Raw genomic sequence first — 18,302 nt, 5'->3', positions numbered from 1 at the left:
TCTGAAAACATATAATCTGAAACTATAAAAAAAATTTCTTTTTTTCATTTTTTTTATTTTATTTTATTTATTTTGTTTGTTTATTTTATTTTAAACCAAAGGTATTAGATATATTTTACCATTTAATGAATGTCATTTTTGTGACTTTCTCCTTCTAATGCTATTTTTTAGACATAAATTTCAAAAGGTGCTATTATTGACAATTGCCCTAAAACTAACGACACACAAAGTTCAATATAATATGCAAACAAATTATGGAAATGGCCTAAAATTCCGACACAAGCCGCGTGGTGAAACGCACGTCGTGAAAGAAACAGAGCCGTCGCTTTGGAAGCTCACAGACGAGACATGGGTTACAAAAGAAACACATCACGTCTCCTATGAAGAAACAAGAAAAGGGAACATGTTTCCATTCGAGTAGTAGCATCTAGTTTCATTTCAACCACATACTACGAGTGATATATACTTAACATTGTTACCGACATAACAGGTATGAGACAGTGGAGATTGTGATACTCGAGAAAATAACTGTTACTTTATTTACAAGGTAGCCTGTATGTCCTCGTGATTCGAATCTGGAAAATTCAAACAAACAATCCTTTTCAAACTCTTTGAACAATACGAAGTAACAACTACTGCTATTACCTACATAAGAAATAAGTACCTGTGCAAACGCGTAAATTGCTCGTAAGATTCTAGCGTAGTCAGTTTCAAGCATCTGAATAACCAAATCAGCCAGTAACGTCCCCCACATCCTGTACATTCAATCATTCTTCCGAATAAGAAAAAATCTTATGATGAATAAGAATCAGATCCATGTGCATATGTTATGTAAATTGAAGGTATTTAGGGGCCTACTACTGCAACTAGCTTTTGTAATATATATTTGAAACAAGCTAGGATTAGGGTAGTGAATACTAACATTGGACCGACTAATTGCATCACTGTTCTTAAGCCAAGGTATCTGGATGCTGCTCCTACAAACCCCTGTGATCAAATAAAAGGTAAATGTTAAAATCACAATGTAGTTTATATAACGAACACAGCTCAAAAGCGATAGGATGGAGAAAAAGTAACTACATGCTTTGCTGCAATCAGAGCTGCTCGTGATTCCAAGTTAATGGCAGCTAAGTGTCCACCCTGTATTACATACTACTACTACATCATTTGACATATGTAAAGATTCTCAAATCCGTGAGTGATTGATAATAAGATTCTTCTGCAGAGCGATGGATTTGAATACAAAATGCAAACCTTTTTCAGCATCTCTCTCCTTATCTGGTAATTGGCAGCTTCAATGATTACTTTTCCTGATAGCTTCTTAGCCAACTATAACAGGGCCAAAAGAGACCAGTTATATGTAAATATACAAACTGATAAAATCTTGGCAAATGTGTGATCATACCAACTGATAAATCTTGGCAAATGTGATCATCCCACCACCCTGGCAAGAGAAACACATTGTAAGCCAGAGAAAAGAAACGCGGCCATATTACTAAGGTGAAAAAGCTTTAGAACAAGACTAACCTTGAGAATCATAGATTGGACCTCTGAAGCACCTACTTCTAATGCAGCAAGTAGTTCAACTTTCCATTTACTGAGCCCGACTTCTAAGCTTCCCTGTACCTCCGATGCTTGAGAACTATCCCACAAGCCAGGGAAAACCCCTGATGCTTCACTGCATAGACAAGTAAAGAGGTTCATGCAACTGAAAGAGCTTAAAATGATGAGTCACCAACAAAAAATGTACCTAGAGAAATTGTCAACAAGAAAAAGAAAAATCTCAGCTTCGAGATCCTCGGTTGGCAAGTGGCTGGAGCAGGGAATGCTCAGTTTATTTCTCACGGCAAGTAAAACGTTTCTGTATGAAGGCCTCCAACCCCTAAACGTCAAGAAAACTCTTTGGTTTCAGACTCTTTAAAGTCAAGAAATAATCGAACTAGTTTCCACAAAGACGAGAACTTTAGTTGCAACAGAGTCAATGCTTCATCGAAAGCTTACAACTCTAGTGAAATCTCAAAACAAGAAGCTACTATTGATTGATGGAATGTCTAATATAATGTTTCAAAGGAGAGAAGAAGGAAGGGGTACCTGAGAGTGGAGCGAGCGTCTGCGGCGAGAAACAAGAATCTAGATTCAAGAGATTGGATAAAACCATCTCGCACCTCAATATCTTCCCCTATCATAAGCCTCTCACCTCCTCCTCCTCCTTTGTTAGGGATTGATTTCAACAAAGGGCTAAAGTAGCTGCTCACAAAAGCAAAGTAACTAACTACTCAGGGCACAAGAACTTCATTGTTAAAGAGTGGACGGTAACTGAATGAGTAGAAGATATTCTCTCACCTGGGACCAAAGAGGATATTCTCAAGCTCGTACAGCTCAGAATCTGTGGCGAGCTCGAAAACCAAACGGAGCTCCGGATCATACGTGCCTGCCAAAAAAATCAAACATTCATTCACAGTAGGTTAAACAACAACAACGCTAAAGAGAAGGAGTGAGCTTTTCATTTCACCTTCCGATGGCGATGATTCCGAAGCCGTAACCGCCGCTGAAGAAACTCCGAGCTGTTTCCTCCTCCGCAAGCCGGCTCTAGGAAGCTTCACAATCACAATCGAATTGAAAACGAAAGGTTGGAAGAAGAGAGAGAGAGAGAGAGAGATAATGTATCGAGAAAGAGAGAGAGAGAGAGAGAGAGACCTTGGTCAGACTCAGATGATGACGAGAGAGTGGGCGGCGAAGCGGAGGAGCTACGAATGGTGGAACGACGGCGCCGGAGACTGTGGTCATCGGATTCAATTACTACTCACTCTAGTCTAGTTCCCTGACCCACGAAACTGTTCACTTCTTCATTTTCTGCTAATAATCTTCTTCTTTTTTTTCTTTAAAGCTTTTTAATGCATTTAAATTCAGTTAATGATGAATTTATTTTTTTTTTTGAAAAAAGTTAATGATGAATTTTCATCACTCAATTGCAAAATCCAGGGGTTTGCTGGGTTAATACAACCGTTTTCATATTTGTAACAACGAAAATAAATCAAAGTGAACCTTCATAAACTATATTTTTGTTTTCAAAAGATAAAAGGGCTTATTGGCCTAATAGCCATATATCGTGTGTAAATTAGGTAAATGACATTGATTTTGACACAATATAATGTTAGACTTTTATACCACATCCCAGCCGGTTTTACCCTTTCATTTAACAAGTTCCCAGTTAACGGTGATGACGTCGCCGGTTTGGAGAGCAGATACGTAATCGATGGAATATATGGTCAAGAATGTTTAAGAGTTATTCCATTTAAAAGAAAAAGAAGAAGCCACGTCAAAAGGGACAGTTACCAAATGTATTTTTACTGTATGCAGTAAAACGAGTGATGTAAAATTAAAACCTGTAGCAAAACATTGGCTACTTCATTTACTTACATATATTAAGTCGAAGAATGCATTAGCACATGATTTAAAAATTTCATAGTATTCTATTCCATATCATCAAAATAGAATATCAAAATACAATAGGGCACCAACATCATCCCAACCCCTAAATAATAAACCATATCCCAACTCCACCCTCAACCCAAAATAGTAAATCTAAACCCTAATCACTAAATCATAAACCTAAATATAAATCATAAATGCAAATGTAAAACCTAAGCTTAAATGGAATGGAACAAAATAAATAGCATAGTACGTATTAGTGAAATTATGAAATGACTATGACTGCATGAAAGAAGTATATGTTGACCTCAACCTTAACCTCCACATTCAAATAATAAAGCCTAAACACGAATCACTAAACCCTAAACCCAAATATAAACCCATAAATTCAAATGTAAACTTTAAACTCAAATGGAATAGAACAAAATAAAATATCATAGTACTTATTAATAAAATTATGAAATGACTATGATTGCATAAAAGAAATTAATGATGATCCCAAAATCAACCCCCACCTTCCAAATACTAAACTCCAAACTCTAATCACTAAACCCTAAACCCAAATATAAACCCTAAATTCAAATATAAATCTTAAACCCAAATAAAATAGAACAAAATAAATAGAATAATACGTATTGGTGATAATATGAAATTTCTATAATTGCATGGAAAAACTTAATTTTGGCTCAATGCTTATTCACTGTAAATACAACGAAACATACCTCATGCTTATTCACTGTAAATTCATATTTTTATTATAAGTTCGGCAAATAGAATAAAAATAGTAAATTTACGATGAAATAACTAGTGGAGTGTCATTACATATAGGTTAAGAGAAGTTTGTAAGAAGTCTACATTTGTGTGAGTTGGTTAACGAAATAATTTGCAGTTCATCTAAGTTTTATTGTTGTTCCAAATAAATATATAACATTCCATTTCATATGTATGATGGTTCCATTTACATGCACATAATTTATTTCATTTATATACACATTGCACCATTACATATAAATGAGAATATATTCACTAGATGACTCAAATCCAGTTTCGAACAATCTAGTTAGCAGTCTAAATCTTCCATTTGTAACCTGACACACACAAGCAAAAGGTAAATGTGTTAACATCCGTCTAGAAAAGTACATGTGAAATAGAACGTACAATATAACAAAATAAAAGGAAAATCAGGTAAGACGTAATGATATGCATAGACAACAGACAAATTTAATACATATGTGACTCAGTGGAAACATACAAGGGCAAATACTAAACACGTTAAGCTATTCCATTTCCCATAGCATAGTTTTTAAGCTATTCCATTTCACATAGCATAGTCATACAATATAGTTCTACTCCTAATATGTTCTTTTCGATTCCAAACATAACTAATCCCAGACTTCGTAGTAAACATCACAATAATAGAATTGAAGGCACACAATCGAGAACTTACAGTATCACAACAGATCTCTGATGAATCGCCGATGTGAAGGAGACGAGGCTCGGGTTGCTCCTTCTCGCCGATTAGACTGTAATGCCGTCTTCTCGCAATCGATTTCAGAAGCGAAGACGACATCCCCTTTGCAACACACTTCGAGAAGGCGAATAAAGTCGGACAAGGCTGACGGCGACAATGGTGTAGAGAAAATGGTGGGCTCGAAGAGGTGAAGAAAACCATCGACGGAGAAATTTCAGTTTCTCAAAAGTTATCAAAGAAAGTTAAAAGAATTGATGTGAAGGAAGGTAAGCCACGATTTACTTTTTACAGATAATAACTAAGATTTTTTTTTTTTTTGCTTTTGCTTCAGGTTTCACCGGTTGCAGAAAGGGGCAACACAGTATTATTATATAAATCTAACGCCGTGTATAGAAATGTCAGGTAAATTGGTTATGCAGTGGATTATAATTTTTTTCATGGTTATACAACCCAATTTCCCAAGATAAAATACATTTTTTATTTATTTAATCATTAGTGGTAAATTGTTTAAAATTTTATTGAATTATTACTGTTTTAAAGATACTGAAAATTGTTACAATTTTGATATATGTAATTTACATTTAATACATGTAAAAAGGTTTTAAAGAATATATATCTGAAACAGATGAAGTAGTAATAATCGAAAGACTAGGATCAGCAGATGAGACAAACACAAGTTTTAGCAACAATCTGTTCTAAGAGAACAAGAATCACAAGTGTTACATGATCTAATCAAAACTCCCAAAAAGTTTTTCTTCTCTAAATCTCCCACCTTTGCACTAACATAACTAGACTTTTATCCGAAATCCGGATTCGATCCGGATCCGATCCGAAAATCCAGATATCCGGAGGGGCCGAATCCAGATCCAAATAGTAAAATGTTGGATCCGTTAAAGCCAAATCCGGGTTTTTATTTTTTAATCTGGATATCCGGATCCGTAAGTTTTATTAATAACTATTTCAAAAATAGTAATATTTATATATATAAATTAATTTTATTTAATATATTTTCATTTTTATAATAGTATATATAAATTGTATGTAAATTTTGTAATATTATACATAGAAATAATTAAAAACATTATATATTTTTTTATTTTTAAACTATTTTTAATATTTTATATATATTAATATTATTTTTTATTTATTTTAAGGATCCAAATCCGGATCCAGATATCCGCCACATATTATAATTTTTAAAAAGATATCCGACATCCGGATATCCGAAAACCCCGGATCCGGATAAGGATTCGGATCAGGATACCTTAAAATTGCCCGGATACCCGATCCGTCACAAGCCTACGCATAACCACCTCTTGACTGAAGAATACAGCCACAAAGGAAGACTAACTTTTACATGGTTTGGTGCTTCAACTTTGCACAGTTAATAAGTTTTTTCCCACTAATCTGCGGTTTTTTTATGATGGCCAAAGTAAGTCACTGGTTGTGTCAGGTCATTCAAGCAGAGATGGGTTCGTATGGGTATGAAACCCAAGGGTGCTTGAGAGCCTCTAATGCAGAGGGACGTTTCTTTGGGTTTATCTCAAGAAGATGAGCCACAAAGTCTGTGAATCCTTGGTCTCCCATTGGTAGCCTATGTCTCAATGATGTTTTTTTAGGTATCAGGTACTCCAATCTGTTACTTTCATGGTTCCCCTCGTAGTGCATCCTGTTTTCTGTAAAGTATTTGTGGGAATCACGTTCCTTGGTAAGCATTTCATGATCTATAGTTCCTATTATTCCCATAACCCTTCTTGCAAGCAAACTGGCTGGTGAATCATTCTAAAAAATTGTTTTTGATTTTTGATTATTTATTGAAATAATTATTTATAATTATATATCTATAAAGTTAGGGTAGAATGATTTTTTAACTCTTTGTTAAAAAAAACTCATTTTATGGTCTTTAGGTGATTTTCTCTATATATGTAATGTATTCACATAAGTTATGGATATTGGATTGTTTGCTATATGAATGTGTGTGTATATATGCGTTTTACTTGTGCCTGATCTTGACCGTAAGCGATCTGTTTGTATAGCCCGCTGATGTAATTGCATCTACTTCTTGGTTACACGACATCTTTTGTTTTCTTTAGTTAAATCATCTTTTAATTAATATTCTAAACTAATTAAGAACGCCGCCGTAAGTTTAATTATAGGGTTTGGTTACACGACCGTAAGCGATCTGTTTGTATAGCCCGCTGATTGTTTTATTGGTAGAAGAATTATATGATTAGACATTTTACCCACCTCACCTCATATAAACCGATTAATAATGCGTGGAGTGGATGCATTTACATTTGGTACATTTTAACATTTAGCTTAGATTAGCTAGAGCTCACTATTTAGTAATTTACATACGTCAAACATACGTGTAATCAATCGATGTCAAGTCTCGTACGTATACAGAGTACAGACTAATTAGTTAAATCTAGAAATTATGACTTACATACGTATACATATACGGATATACTGCAAACGAGTTAACCCTAGGAAGTAGAGTTTTTAACAGATAAAAAGTCGAAGAAAGGAACACGACTTTCGTTTTTGTTGTCCGAGTCATGGGGGTTGCTTTGGTCTGAATCTTGATCAACAATCTCGCTCTTGTTAGAATCCATATCTACTTGTAGAAAATTGTAGAACTCCATAGGCTTTTTACTCTGATTTGCTACCATCGCATCTAAAAATGACGATCAAATCATCAGTTATATATGTGTGGTTGCAACCATAACTATATAATTTTACCAAAAAACCATAATTATAATTAAAATACATAGAAAATTTAGCATAATAAAGAAAATGATGTATTAATCAACAAGAAAATATGATTTTATCACAAATAAATCGAAATTCATCACAATTCTTTTTGATTATGTAATCAAAAGAGAGAAAGAAAAAAAAAACTCGGCTGCACTCCATTGCAAAAATTAGAACATAATAATTTCATTACGAATCCATGCAACACTAATATGAAAATGTACTCCCGTCACTTTTTTTTAGTTTACCTTTGGTATTGAAAGCGATCTTTTCGGTGAAGAACTCCTTTAGCAACTGAAGATGATTGATATGAGAGAATTGGTAAGGGTAACTGATACCGTCCCCAAGTATTCTCTTCCGATCACCAGAAGCCATCATGATTTGTTCAGTCTCCAATAAAGAAGAAGTCGTGGAGGTAAGAATACGAGGCTTGGAGGTTTGACGACGTGTGCGTCGAGCCATGATAACATGCCAATGGTTCTTGACGGCGTTGTCAGTTCTTCCAGGGAAAAGTCTAGCGATGATGGACCACCTGTTCCCATGGATCCGGTGAGCCGCTAAAAGTCTTTCTTCTTCTTCTTCAGTGAAAGGGTTTCGATTTATTCTCGGATCCAGTTGATTAAACCATCTCAATCTACAACTCTTTCCTGCATATATACATCAACATAATTATAAAATTATATATTTTATTACATAACTGATACATATATCAAACCCTAGTTTTGAAATATCTAGGACCTGGGCGAAGCTAGGTTTATTCTTAACTGGGTGCACAATAATTGATAAAAATAGCATAGGGGGAATTGAACCTAGGTTATTAGGAAATTATGGGTGCAAACTTAACCAAATAGCCACCTCCTTCTTATAAGTCCTATGTAAAAAATCAAATATCTAAAATATACTGGGTGCACTTGCACCCATAGTGCTTAAGCCACTGGGACCAACCGTAAAAGATACTTACCAGATCGACCAGGGAGCTTGAGGGCTATGGCGTTCCAGTTATGAGGACCATATTGTTCGACCAGATCCTTGAGCTTCTCGTCTTCTGCTGGTCTCCAATGGCCTCGACTACACATAATCCTTCTCTTTCTTTAGGCTGATCTTTATATTTAACTACTGGACAACTTTAATCTCAAGCGTAACGATCTAAACCAATACAAAGAACAAAGAAAAATATCACAAGAAAATAAAACACACAGATGTTACATAAACAACATACGCAATTATTTTTATGCGTTTGTGTGTTTTAAATATATATCTGTAGGAATCTTGGAGCTTAAAACCCTAAGTTTTTCTTTTTGGGAAAGGTTGGGGAAGATGGATATGTGGGAACAAGAAGAAAGGTGAAGAGCAACAGCACGTATACATATATATATAGTCTATTATATAATTAAGTTTATGTATATATATAAAGAGAAAAATAAAAATAAAATATAGTCCGTTAGAGAGTTGGGAGGGTTTGGACGGACCTCTCGACCGGCGACTGATGCCAACGTCTACCCTAACCAACACAACATCCATTTTAAGTAATCGATCTACCTTTTTTATTATATTTATTTTCTTGTACATTTGATCGTAATTGCTTGATAAATTTACGCAATATGTATAAATTTAAACATATAAGGGTTAGAGATTGCTTTGGTGTGCGCTGAATTTCGTTAACCTCTCAACGTCTCTTCGTGTGGGTATTAATTTAAGGGGTTTCTCTAAATTCTAACCTACACCCGCTACTTCGAGCCACCAACATTCATCTACGTTTCTGTAGTCTTCGACAAGCTCTACGTATGTTAAAAAAAAAAAAAAGACAAGCTCTACGTATTTACATATAATAAACATTGATATCCAAATAAAGACAAAACAACTATATTGATATCCTAAACTGATAACTTTTGTGAGTTACTGTTATTTCATTTTTTAAACTAATATTTGTAAGTAACTGTTATACATAAATATTGTTTGATTACTAAATTTCGATAACTATAACAAAATTAGTTTGCAATAGTTTTCAAAACTGTTAATTCTTATGCATGCTTATGTCGAATATACTTCTTCATATGCATAATATGTGTTTTATACGTCTGAGATCTATGTTTTTAATTTAATTATATGTATATTCTAGAAACCTTACGTACATTGGATGGATCATGAGAACTTGTTATTCCATAATATATGGATTCCAACCAACTGCATATTGCCTTTAGTTAGTTAATGGGTGATGCTGCTAATTAAATGCTGAGAATACTTTGTAATATTAATTAAATATGATAAATTATTGAAATTAGACCCAAAAAACATGAAGAGAAGAAAAGAGTTTGGTAACATTGTTGTGGACTTCTGGTTAAATTGCAGGTCACATATATTATTTGATGGATAGGTTCTGATAACCTCTCAAACCTAATCAACGTTTTTGTCTTAGCTTAATTCGAACTATATATGCCAACGTTGACACCATACAACTAACTCTGGTTAGCTAAGTCATATTATTCAACTTTTTAACATCGCAGCCTTAACAACAAAACACTGACTAGACTAGATCATCGAATAAATAATATTTATTTTATTATACTAATAAAAATAAAGTACATAACTAATATAGGAGTATTATTTAGTATTTACATATTTCCCTTTTAACTATAGTTGGAAACTTGGAGTAAATGTCTTTTTAGCACTGTGAGTGTTTTATTCTAGAGTTGATGACATAGTTTTATTACCAACAAAGGTAAATAATCTATACTTAAAATGATTTTGATAATTAAGTTGATAACAAATACTAATAAACATAAATTTTGCCTTTTAATTGCTGGTAAAGTTAAGTAGGAAAACTTTGGAAAAAAAAAAGTTAAGTAGGAAAATAAATAAAACAGAGTTAGTTGGGAATGGAGCCGTAACCAATTTCATTTGTTCTGTTGATAGTTAGGAGAGAAGCCTTCTTCAGTTTCGAACCTATCATACTAACAAAAAAGTGTGGTATTCAAGAAAGACTCATACATCTAAACCGGATCCTGATTACACTTGACCAGCAGTATACCATATTGGTTTTCACTTTTTAACTGTACATGTACTGTTGCTCCACCAAATGCTGACATAGACTTCAAACCACTGTTCTAGCATCATAATGTTTTCAAGAATAACTATGAACCATGAAGAGATCACACCTCTCTCTCACGTTTAAGGGAATGGTTATGCTAACCATCGTTCAAACATTCAGCTCTGTGTACGCAATAGTTAACTTTAGGACGTGTTATGCGCTGTGAGATCATTCCCAAAGAAATCAACATAACCATATACAACTGCCTTGATAAGGTCTCTTTGCTTCCGAGAAATGATACTTGGTCCAGAACTAAACGACATCTACACCAGATAGAAGTAAAATGCTACGTTCTGTTTTTGTTTTGTTTCCCTAATACAAGGATTGGTCTTTAGAACTTAAAGTAGTTACAGAATAAGTAGAAGTTGAACTTTGGCTAATCACCAGTGAGAGCACGAGGGCTATGTTCTATGGTGGAGAGAGACATGCCTGACTGAGCTACGGCTCTGACAAACCCCATGTTTGCAGTCAACGTAGGTGCTCCCCATCTATCACCTGTCCCAAACACAATCTTGTTCTTCATTGCTAACTTCCTCGTTGTTGGGAGTCCCATCACACGCTCTGTAGGATTGTCATTCACCACCCTGCACAGATCACAATCACAATGAATAAAACGCATGACACAGAGCATAATCTGATTGTTGAGATTCGAATTACATTAGCCTCTTCAACAACTGCTCAGCTCTATGCTTCTCATTGGGTCCAGCATACATTGACACTAACTCCTCGAACTCTGAAACAACACTCTTGCACACAATCCCTCGCTTCCCTGACAGCACACCTCCCATTCTGACAAGAACTGAGTACTCAACTTCAGATCTCGCCTGAGCAATCACGAAAACAGTATTCCCTTTGAACTTTTCCTCTAACACAACCTCAGGCATGTCCAAGATCCTCTCTGCACACCCGTTAGCGATTCCAGAAACGAGAGCAACAAGAGCTGTCGTGTCGAAGTTCACAAGAAAGTCTTCACCTTTCAATCTCATGGAAGAGAGCACTGACGAGAAAGCATCTTTCTCACTAAGCTCAGCGACCTCTGCTTCAGCTACAACATGCTCAGCAAACGCAAGAGAATCGTGACCATCTATGAGCTTGATCTCGACAGAAACTGCTTCTTTATACGACCTGGTCCGAACCACATTAACCCATTCTCCTCCCTCTAATGTCTCCTCGCAATCAAAATCCGAATCAGAGCCAAAGTTGAAATCTTTAGCTCCGAATCGGTCTTTTAACTTCTCGTAAACCGGTGAAGGCAAGCCATTTGCGAAGAAGAGAATCAACGAAGAAGGTTTCAACGTCGTTGTAGAGTTCGCAGCGGAGAGGATCGTTTCGATTCTCGATCTTAACCCCTTGCTTCCGTGGCGGGTGTCACTCCATGAGATGTAATTAGAGTTTCTATCGGAGACGATGATCCAAACAGGAGCCTTTCCGAGAGTACACACGAGATCGACGTGGACGCTGTTGGTGTTCGGAAGAGGAATCGGTTTGCAGACGCGCGAAACGGCGGTGATTGAAGGACGGCGTAGGATCCATAGGACTGACTCGATGTGGCCGATGTTGACACTGAGAGGCTGTGGGGGAGAAGGGTCGGTGGCGAGGGATGAGAGGAAGGAGAGCTCGGAGGAAGCGAGCTTGAGGAGTGTGCTGCGACACGAAGCGGTTATGGAAGTTGATAAAGGAAGGTGGTTGATTGTTCTTATGACTGATTCGCATCTCTTCTTCGCCGTCTCTATCTCTCCGATCTCCATCGCTTCTAACGTCTGTTTTTTAATTTTAGGATTCTGCTTCCGGAAAGTCAACAGAAGAGGCTGAACCGGGTCGAAACCGGTACGTGAATAACCCGGTTTGGATAGGTAGTAAATCGGTTTCGGTCCGATAAAATGTATGCGTCTTGGTTTGGCCCGCTTGTCATATCCCGGTTCGTTATGCATCTACAAAACTGTAATGTTTTCTTGTAGACCAACATCTCTCGGAGGAATAAGTATGCAGAAGGACGTGGCAGAAACGGAAAAGTAAATATGGTCAAGAACAAAAGGATGCTAAAGTGAGAGAGGGTTTGTTTGTTCAAAAGGGCTAAAGGTCTAGTTGGATAGAGGAAAAATCAAACAAGAAGCTATAAATCTACAATGGAATGAAAATAGTAACATTCAAGATTGGAATTATTATTTTTGTAATGTTTTGGCTTCTTACCAGATTGGACAACTTGTATGTACTATCTGCACAGATATTGATTACAAAACTTTGTTGAACATATATTTGAATTTATTTCTTAAGATAATAAAGAATGTAATGAATAAGTCCACATGATAAATTGGGATAGCTGCTTTATACGGAGCAAACGAAGGCAGAGACTGTATGAGAAGTTTCACTTTATTCAGAAAAAATTATTCTAGGAGACACATTTCATGTTTTCAATTACCCTAAGAGACACATTGGGTATATAGAACACTTTCTTATGTTATATTGTCCAATAAGCCCTTTAACTAGTGTGGCAGTAAGTTTGGTTACATTCTGAACCAGCTACTAGAAACTGAACCAGCTACTAATCCATTTGTCTTTATTTTTTTTTAAAAATCAATTCATTTTTTTGAAACCAACGATAACAACTCTCCTCTTTTATGTATTTTTTTTAACAATAGATTCTATTTCCAAATTTGAAACTGTATCTCCCATTCTCAATGAACCTTAATTCCTTTTTTTTTCTTGCTCTCGATCCAAAATTGGGAAACATGAAACTTCCTAAATCTTTGTTTTTTCGATTAGTTTCTTCTTCTCAGATTCTATTAATCCCCAAATCGAGTAACCTATCAAAATTTCCACGAATCCACAGCCATGAACAACTCCTCCTTCACCGTGGGAATCACCGTATTGCAGCCCCCTTTGGTTGCAGATCAAAAGCTCGGTTGAAGAACAGCAATGGTCAACTTTAACTTATTTGCACATTTGATCTTCTAACTTTGTCCATGTCCTAATTTTGATCTAAAACTCTCAAATTTGTATATAAATCTTCTTGAATTGACTACAAACTCTTAAATAGGTAAGATTTCAGATTATTGTTTCGTTAATCTGAAAATTTGACTAATATATGTGATTTTGGTGTTCACTGACCCTAAGTCTCATGTGTAATACTATCTACAACTTCATCCATGAAATCTCGTCCACAAAATCTCGTCCACAGAATCTCGTCCACAAACTTTTTATATATCTAATCATCATAACTATGTTTTGTAAAGGATTTGAATGTGTGATTATTTATCAATTAAATACAATTCAATCATATTGTGTATGTTCATCCACAAAACCTTGAACATAAGACCTCATCCACAAGATCTTCATCTACAAAGCCTTGATTCATGTGTCCACATTTTTCAGTGTCCATAATCTTACCATCCACAATGTGTATGTTCATATCTAACTCGTCCACAACTTTAGCTTTGTTTTGTTTCTAAGGATATATCTCAACTTTCATCTCTTTGTTCTAAAATTAGTAGAGAACGGAGAAGAATAGTTTATTCCCTGTCAACTGTTTACCGTAACCACAAACATTGCGTCCATACATATCCATCCATAAGTATATGTTAAGTGTCCACGTTTCTTGCGTCAACATTTTTTCTGTTCATAAATCTTCTATTGATTGTGCTCGATGACTTTTCAGATTTACTTAACTTTTCTACTATATTTATGTACATATAACAAGTAAAAAGATAATTAAACAGATTTTAGTTTGCTTGTCCATAATTCTTGTTTCTACAACTCATTTGTAATTTACGTGTTCACAACTCATGAATTCACTTTTTTTTTCTATCCACAATATAGATGTCCATTTTCATTTGTCCACAAATGCTTAATCCAAAAATCTGACGTCAAATGGTTAAAATATATGTTAATGGATGTTAAAATGTAGGAGATAAAAAGCTAGAATTTATTATGTCAAATTTTTTAATTTATATACTTTAATATTCGAAAAATAATCAAACAAAAGAACGAGAGGTGAATTTATAAAAATAATAAAAATATATTAAGAAAAATACAAAAAATTGCAACTCATCGGTCAAACTATAAACTAAGTTACATTCATTTAGTCACTCAAACCAAAATCTAATATAAGTTAGTTATTGTGTGACCAAATCCAATTGACCATGTAGTTTCTTTCTTAAAGGGAACATACTTTCCTTTCCACCTAAAGCATGGGTAATTTCATCCACAAAAGGACAGCTGTATGGACAATGTGTCCCAACCACATAATGTGTCTCTCAAGATAAGAGAAAGACGTAATATGTCTCTGTATGTAACTGACATCCCAAAATAAATGTGGTAAGATGAGAAATTTATATCAATTCTTTTAATACTCTATTTAATTGCTTCTTCTTTTTGAGACTAATGTTACTATCAATTCTTTTAATACTCTATTTAATTGCTTCTTCTTTTTGAGACTAATGTTACTAGTACTTTTTTTTGTCCATGGTTAATTATGCTCTTACAAATTATGGGAAATATTACAAGACGATTCTACAGCCGACAATTCTACTTGCCTTATGAGGATTCACGCCTGACTGCATCATTTTGAGCCGTCCTATGAGATCCATGCCTAACGATACTCCTTGCGCCATACCGAAGATCTCTTGTATGCTTTTCTCCATAAATCTGCATAATTCTCCTTTGCTGGGATTCGAAACCCAAACCTCCTGATGTAGAAACATTAATGAATCCTTAGTTAAACCACTGGACTAAGGAGACTTCCACCTGTTACTAGTATTTAAGGAATATAATAAGGCACTCATGAGTGGTAAACTAAAGATCAAAGTGATTATCTCATCGGTTGACAAATTCATTACGCTATCTTTAGTTCATCGATATACATTAGAACCTCTACAATTAATAATTTCTATAAATTAATAAATTTTGCCGGTTCTAATTTGAACCGGTTCAAAATTTGACACAAATCGATAAAATAATAAGATAATATTCTTTTACAAAAATTTATATAAATATATAGTCCTATCTAAAATTATAAATTAATAAATTATATGTATACATATTTTATATAAGTAAGAACCTATTATTATATTGTTTTTAATATTCACAATTAAATTATCTTTATATTATTTTAACACCTAATATATTTTGATGAGATTTAGCAATATTATATTTAAAACCACTTTTAAGTTCTATGAAATATATATTATATACACCACATAATATAATAAAATTAATATAATTGTCAAATTTCAAAAAATAACAATTAATGTCTATATACTAAAATCAAATATATTTTTTTATCTTAAAATAAATATATATCAAAGTTAAAAATCTATATAAGGAAACTTTTTTAAATTAATATATCTATAAATTAATAAAATTTCAAAGTCCCAACATTATTAATTTATAGAGGTTCCACTGTATTTGATATTCACTTCACGTTATAGCATTTACAATCTCCCCTGATACATTTATGAGAATTTGTACTCCCTACACACAAAATCTACCATATTTGCACTCTATACCTTATTTCCTCCCAATTTTCTTCTTCCAATCATTATTATTTCCACCCATTCTATGGTATCTCACTTTTTTTAGTATATTGAGCTAATTTGCTCTATATTTATATATCATAAATTATGAAAATAGCACCAAGACGATAATTCTCAAACCAATTCAGTTTTGATTTTGTTTTTAATTAACTTATTATCAATTTCTATAGCTGCCACTTAATAACTCACTCTGCCAAGGAAAATTGTAGTATTATAGTGTACTTATTTCGTTTCCTAAAGCAAAATTTTATAGACTTATTTTTTTTGTTTCACTTAAGAGATGTTTTATGTGAGAAGAAGTGAAAATTCAATTAAGAATCATGAACCTGAGTTGTTTTATTTTAGGATAAATTACAAAAACACATATTGATGCTAAAAGCATTGATGAAGAGGTGATTTATAGTAGAGGTGATGTCTCAATAAATGAGGACCATGTTAACGACAAACCATAAAAATTCAACAAACTACAATAGAATCTCTATAAATTAATAATATTGAAACTTTTAATTTTTTTTAATTTATAGAGGTATTAATTTACAAAAATTTCATTATTTAGATTTATTATTTTAAAATATATTTATTCAAAGATAATAAAAATATTTTGATTTTAGTGCATAGACATTAACTGTTATTTTTTAAAATTTGACATTTATATTAAATTTATTATATTATTTAGTGTATATAATATATATTGCATAAACTTAAATGTGGTTTTAGATATAATATTACTATAAAAATATATTAAATGTTAAGAAAATATAAAGATAATTTCATTGTGAATATAAAACAAACAATATAACAATAGGTTCTTACTTATATTAAATATGTATACATATAAATTATTAATTTATAATTTTAATGGGACCATATATTTACGTAGAATTTTCTAAAAAAAAATATTATCTTATTATTTTATCGATTTGTGTCAAATTTTAAATCGGTCTAAATTGGGACCAGTGAAATTTATTAATTTGTAGAGATTGTTAATTTATCGAGTATTAATTTATATAGGTTCTACTGTACATTCATTGATCCAACTTAGATTTTTGAGAACTACAAAATGAAATTAAAACAGCTGAAATTGTATAAAAATATTTGATTTATTTATTGTCTTTTGATTTTTTTTTAAATATATATTTTTTTTTTTTTTGGGATCCAAATCCCAATATCCGCAAATATTACAATATCTTGACGATTATCCGAAATCCAGATATGCAGATGTTAAAGTAAAAAACTTAAAAAAACAAAAAAAAAAAAACAAATCTCATAATTTAAAATGAGATTTTAGAGTTGTTTTTTTATAAATAGTATAAAACTTACCCATCATATAAAATCATTTAAAAACTCGTTAAAAATCAAATCAATTCAAATTTTATATTGAATACACAATTATTTTACTACATACTAATTATTATTTTCATAATTATATAGCTGTGTTAAATACAGTAATGTTGTCTGACGAGTAGCCTCTTATGATTTACAAAGCTAAAATAATCTTTAAATGCTATTTTCTTTACATCTTATATATTAAAACAGAAGTCATGACTTCTTTTCATGTGTAATTTTTTTAGTTTGGACCATTCCTAAAAAATATTATATTTTACATAAGTTTATTATTATATCTTTTAATATCTTTATATTTTTATTTGAAATACAAATGAATATATTTAAAATGTTCTAACAAAATCTTTTTAAAATCTTCTTAGAATATTTTTAAATTTACTTTCAAAAATTAGTTAGTTTTAATTTAAATTATCATAAAATATAATTAGAAATTAAAATTGAATATAGTTTTGGTTTATAAACGAAAATTTAAATAAAATGAAATTAATTAATTTCACAAATACGTTTACTAATAATTTTTAAATATTTTGTTAGAAATAACTATTTATTTTTATTTTAATTTTTTCAAATTTGTTTTTTAATAAAATAAAAATCATGATTTTTTGATGAGTGATATTTTTTTTGGACCATCATTTAAATTTTATATTAAATGTATATCACTAATGCTAATATACATAATATT

At 32.8% G+C, this 18,302-nt stretch overlaps 3 protein-coding genes across 5 annotated transcripts; all 3 read right to left on the bottom strand.

The window, feature by feature from the left end:
• Positions 1-252: 252 nt before the first annotated feature.
• On the bottom strand, positions 253-2,912 carry LOC103852847. Of its 2 annotated transcripts, none has more exons than XM_018656255.2 (12): positions 2,698-2,912; positions 2,513-2,597; positions 2,344-2,431; positions 2,092-2,247; positions 1,751-1,882; positions 1,528-1,678; positions 1,406-1,444; positions 1,255-1,329; positions 1,081-1,152; positions 923-987; positions 665-755; positions 253-575 (listed from the first exon to the last, which is right to left on the bottom strand). In XM_018656255.2, the coding sequence occupies exons 1-12, from the start codon at positions 2,785-2,787 to the stop codon at positions 537-539; spliced, it is 1,083 nt and encodes a 360-aa protein (XP_018511771.1). In that variant the 5' UTR covers positions 2,788-2,912; the 3' UTR covers positions 253-536. The 2 variants fall into 2 exon arrangements, with proteins under 2 accessions (XP_018511771.1, XP_009127993.1); XM_009129745.3 differs by having other exon boundaries at positions 1,081-1,140; positions 2,698-2,911.
• Positions 2,913-4,349: 1,437 nt separating this feature from the next.
• LOC103852846 (transcription factor MYB54) lies at positions 4,350-9,380 on the bottom strand. 2 transcript variants are annotated; one of them, XM_009129741.3, is made up of 4 exons: positions 8,619-9,380; positions 7,906-8,304; positions 4,880-7,580; positions 4,350-4,520 (listed from the first exon to the last, which is right to left on the bottom strand). In XM_009129741.3, the coding sequence occupies exons 1-3, from the start codon at positions 8,731-8,733 to the stop codon at positions 7,390-7,392; spliced, it is 705 nt and encodes a 234-aa protein (XP_009127989.1). In that variant the 5' UTR covers positions 8,734-9,380; the 3' UTR covers positions 4,350-4,520; positions 4,880-7,389. The 2 variants fall into 2 exon arrangements, with proteins under 2 accessions (XP_009127989.1, XP_009127991.1); XM_009129743.3 differs by lacking the exon at positions 4,350-4,520 and having other exon boundaries at positions 7,174-7,568.
• A 1,502-nt stretch (positions 9,381-10,882) lies between these two features.
• Positions 10,883-12,679, bottom strand: LOC103852845 (UPF0415 protein C7orf25 homolog). Its single transcript, XM_009129740.3, has 2 exons — positions 11,403-12,679; positions 10,883-11,329 (listed from the first exon to the last, which is right to left on the bottom strand). Exons 1-2 carry the CDS (start codon positions 12,674-12,676, stop codon positions 11,122-11,124), a joined length of 1,482 nt encoding a protein of 493 aa, XP_009127988.2. The 5' UTR covers positions 12,677-12,679; the 3' UTR covers positions 10,883-11,121.
• Between the last annotated feature and the right edge of the window lie 5,623 nt (positions 12,680-18,302).

Source organism: Brassica rapa, chromosome A02 (assembly GCF_000309985.2).
Source record: "Brassica rapa cultivar Chiifu-401-42 chromosome A02, CAAS_Brap_v3.01, whole genome shotgun sequence".
Taxonomy (NCBI): domain Eukaryota; kingdom Viridiplantae; phylum Streptophyta; class Magnoliopsida; order Brassicales; family Brassicaceae; genus Brassica; species Brassica rapa.
This window is presented reverse-complemented; position numbering and strand designations above follow the sequence as displayed.

Bases quoted from the DNA above. Each gene is read 5' to 3' on its own strand.
- LOC103852847 (XM_018656255.2), bottom strand. From the start codon at position 2,787: ATGACCACAGTCTCCGGCGCCGTCGTTCCACCATTCGTAGCTCCTCCG. The intron at 1,883-2,091 runs GTACCCCTTCCT...CTTGACGTTTAG, and splicing joins GACGCTCGCTCCACTCTCAG to GGGTTGGAGGCCTTCATACA. The intron at 1,445-1,527 runs GTTAGTCTTGTT...TTCTCTTGCCAG, and splicing joins TCCAATCTATGATTCTCAAG to GGTGGTGGGATGATCACATT.
- LOC103852846 (XM_009129741.3), bottom strand. From the start codon at position 8,733: ATGTGTAGTCGAGGCCATTGGAGACCAGCAGAAGACGAGAAGCTCAAG. The intron at 8,305-8,618 runs GTAAGTATCTTT...GTATATATGCAG, and splicing joins CAAGCTCCCTGGTCGATCTG to GAAAGAGTTGTAGATTGAGA. The intron at 7,581-7,905 runs GTAAACTAAAAA...CGTCATTTTTAG, and splicing joins GATCGCTTTCAATACCAAAG to ATGCGATGGTAGCAAATCAG.
- LOC103852845 (XM_009129740.3), bottom strand. From the start codon at position 12,676: ATGCATAACGAACCGGGATATGACAAGCGGGCCAAACCAAGACGCATA. The intron at 11,330-11,402 runs GTAATTCGAATC...TGATCTGTGCAG, and splicing joins CAGTTGTTGAAGAGGCTAAT to GGTGGTGAATGACAATCCTA.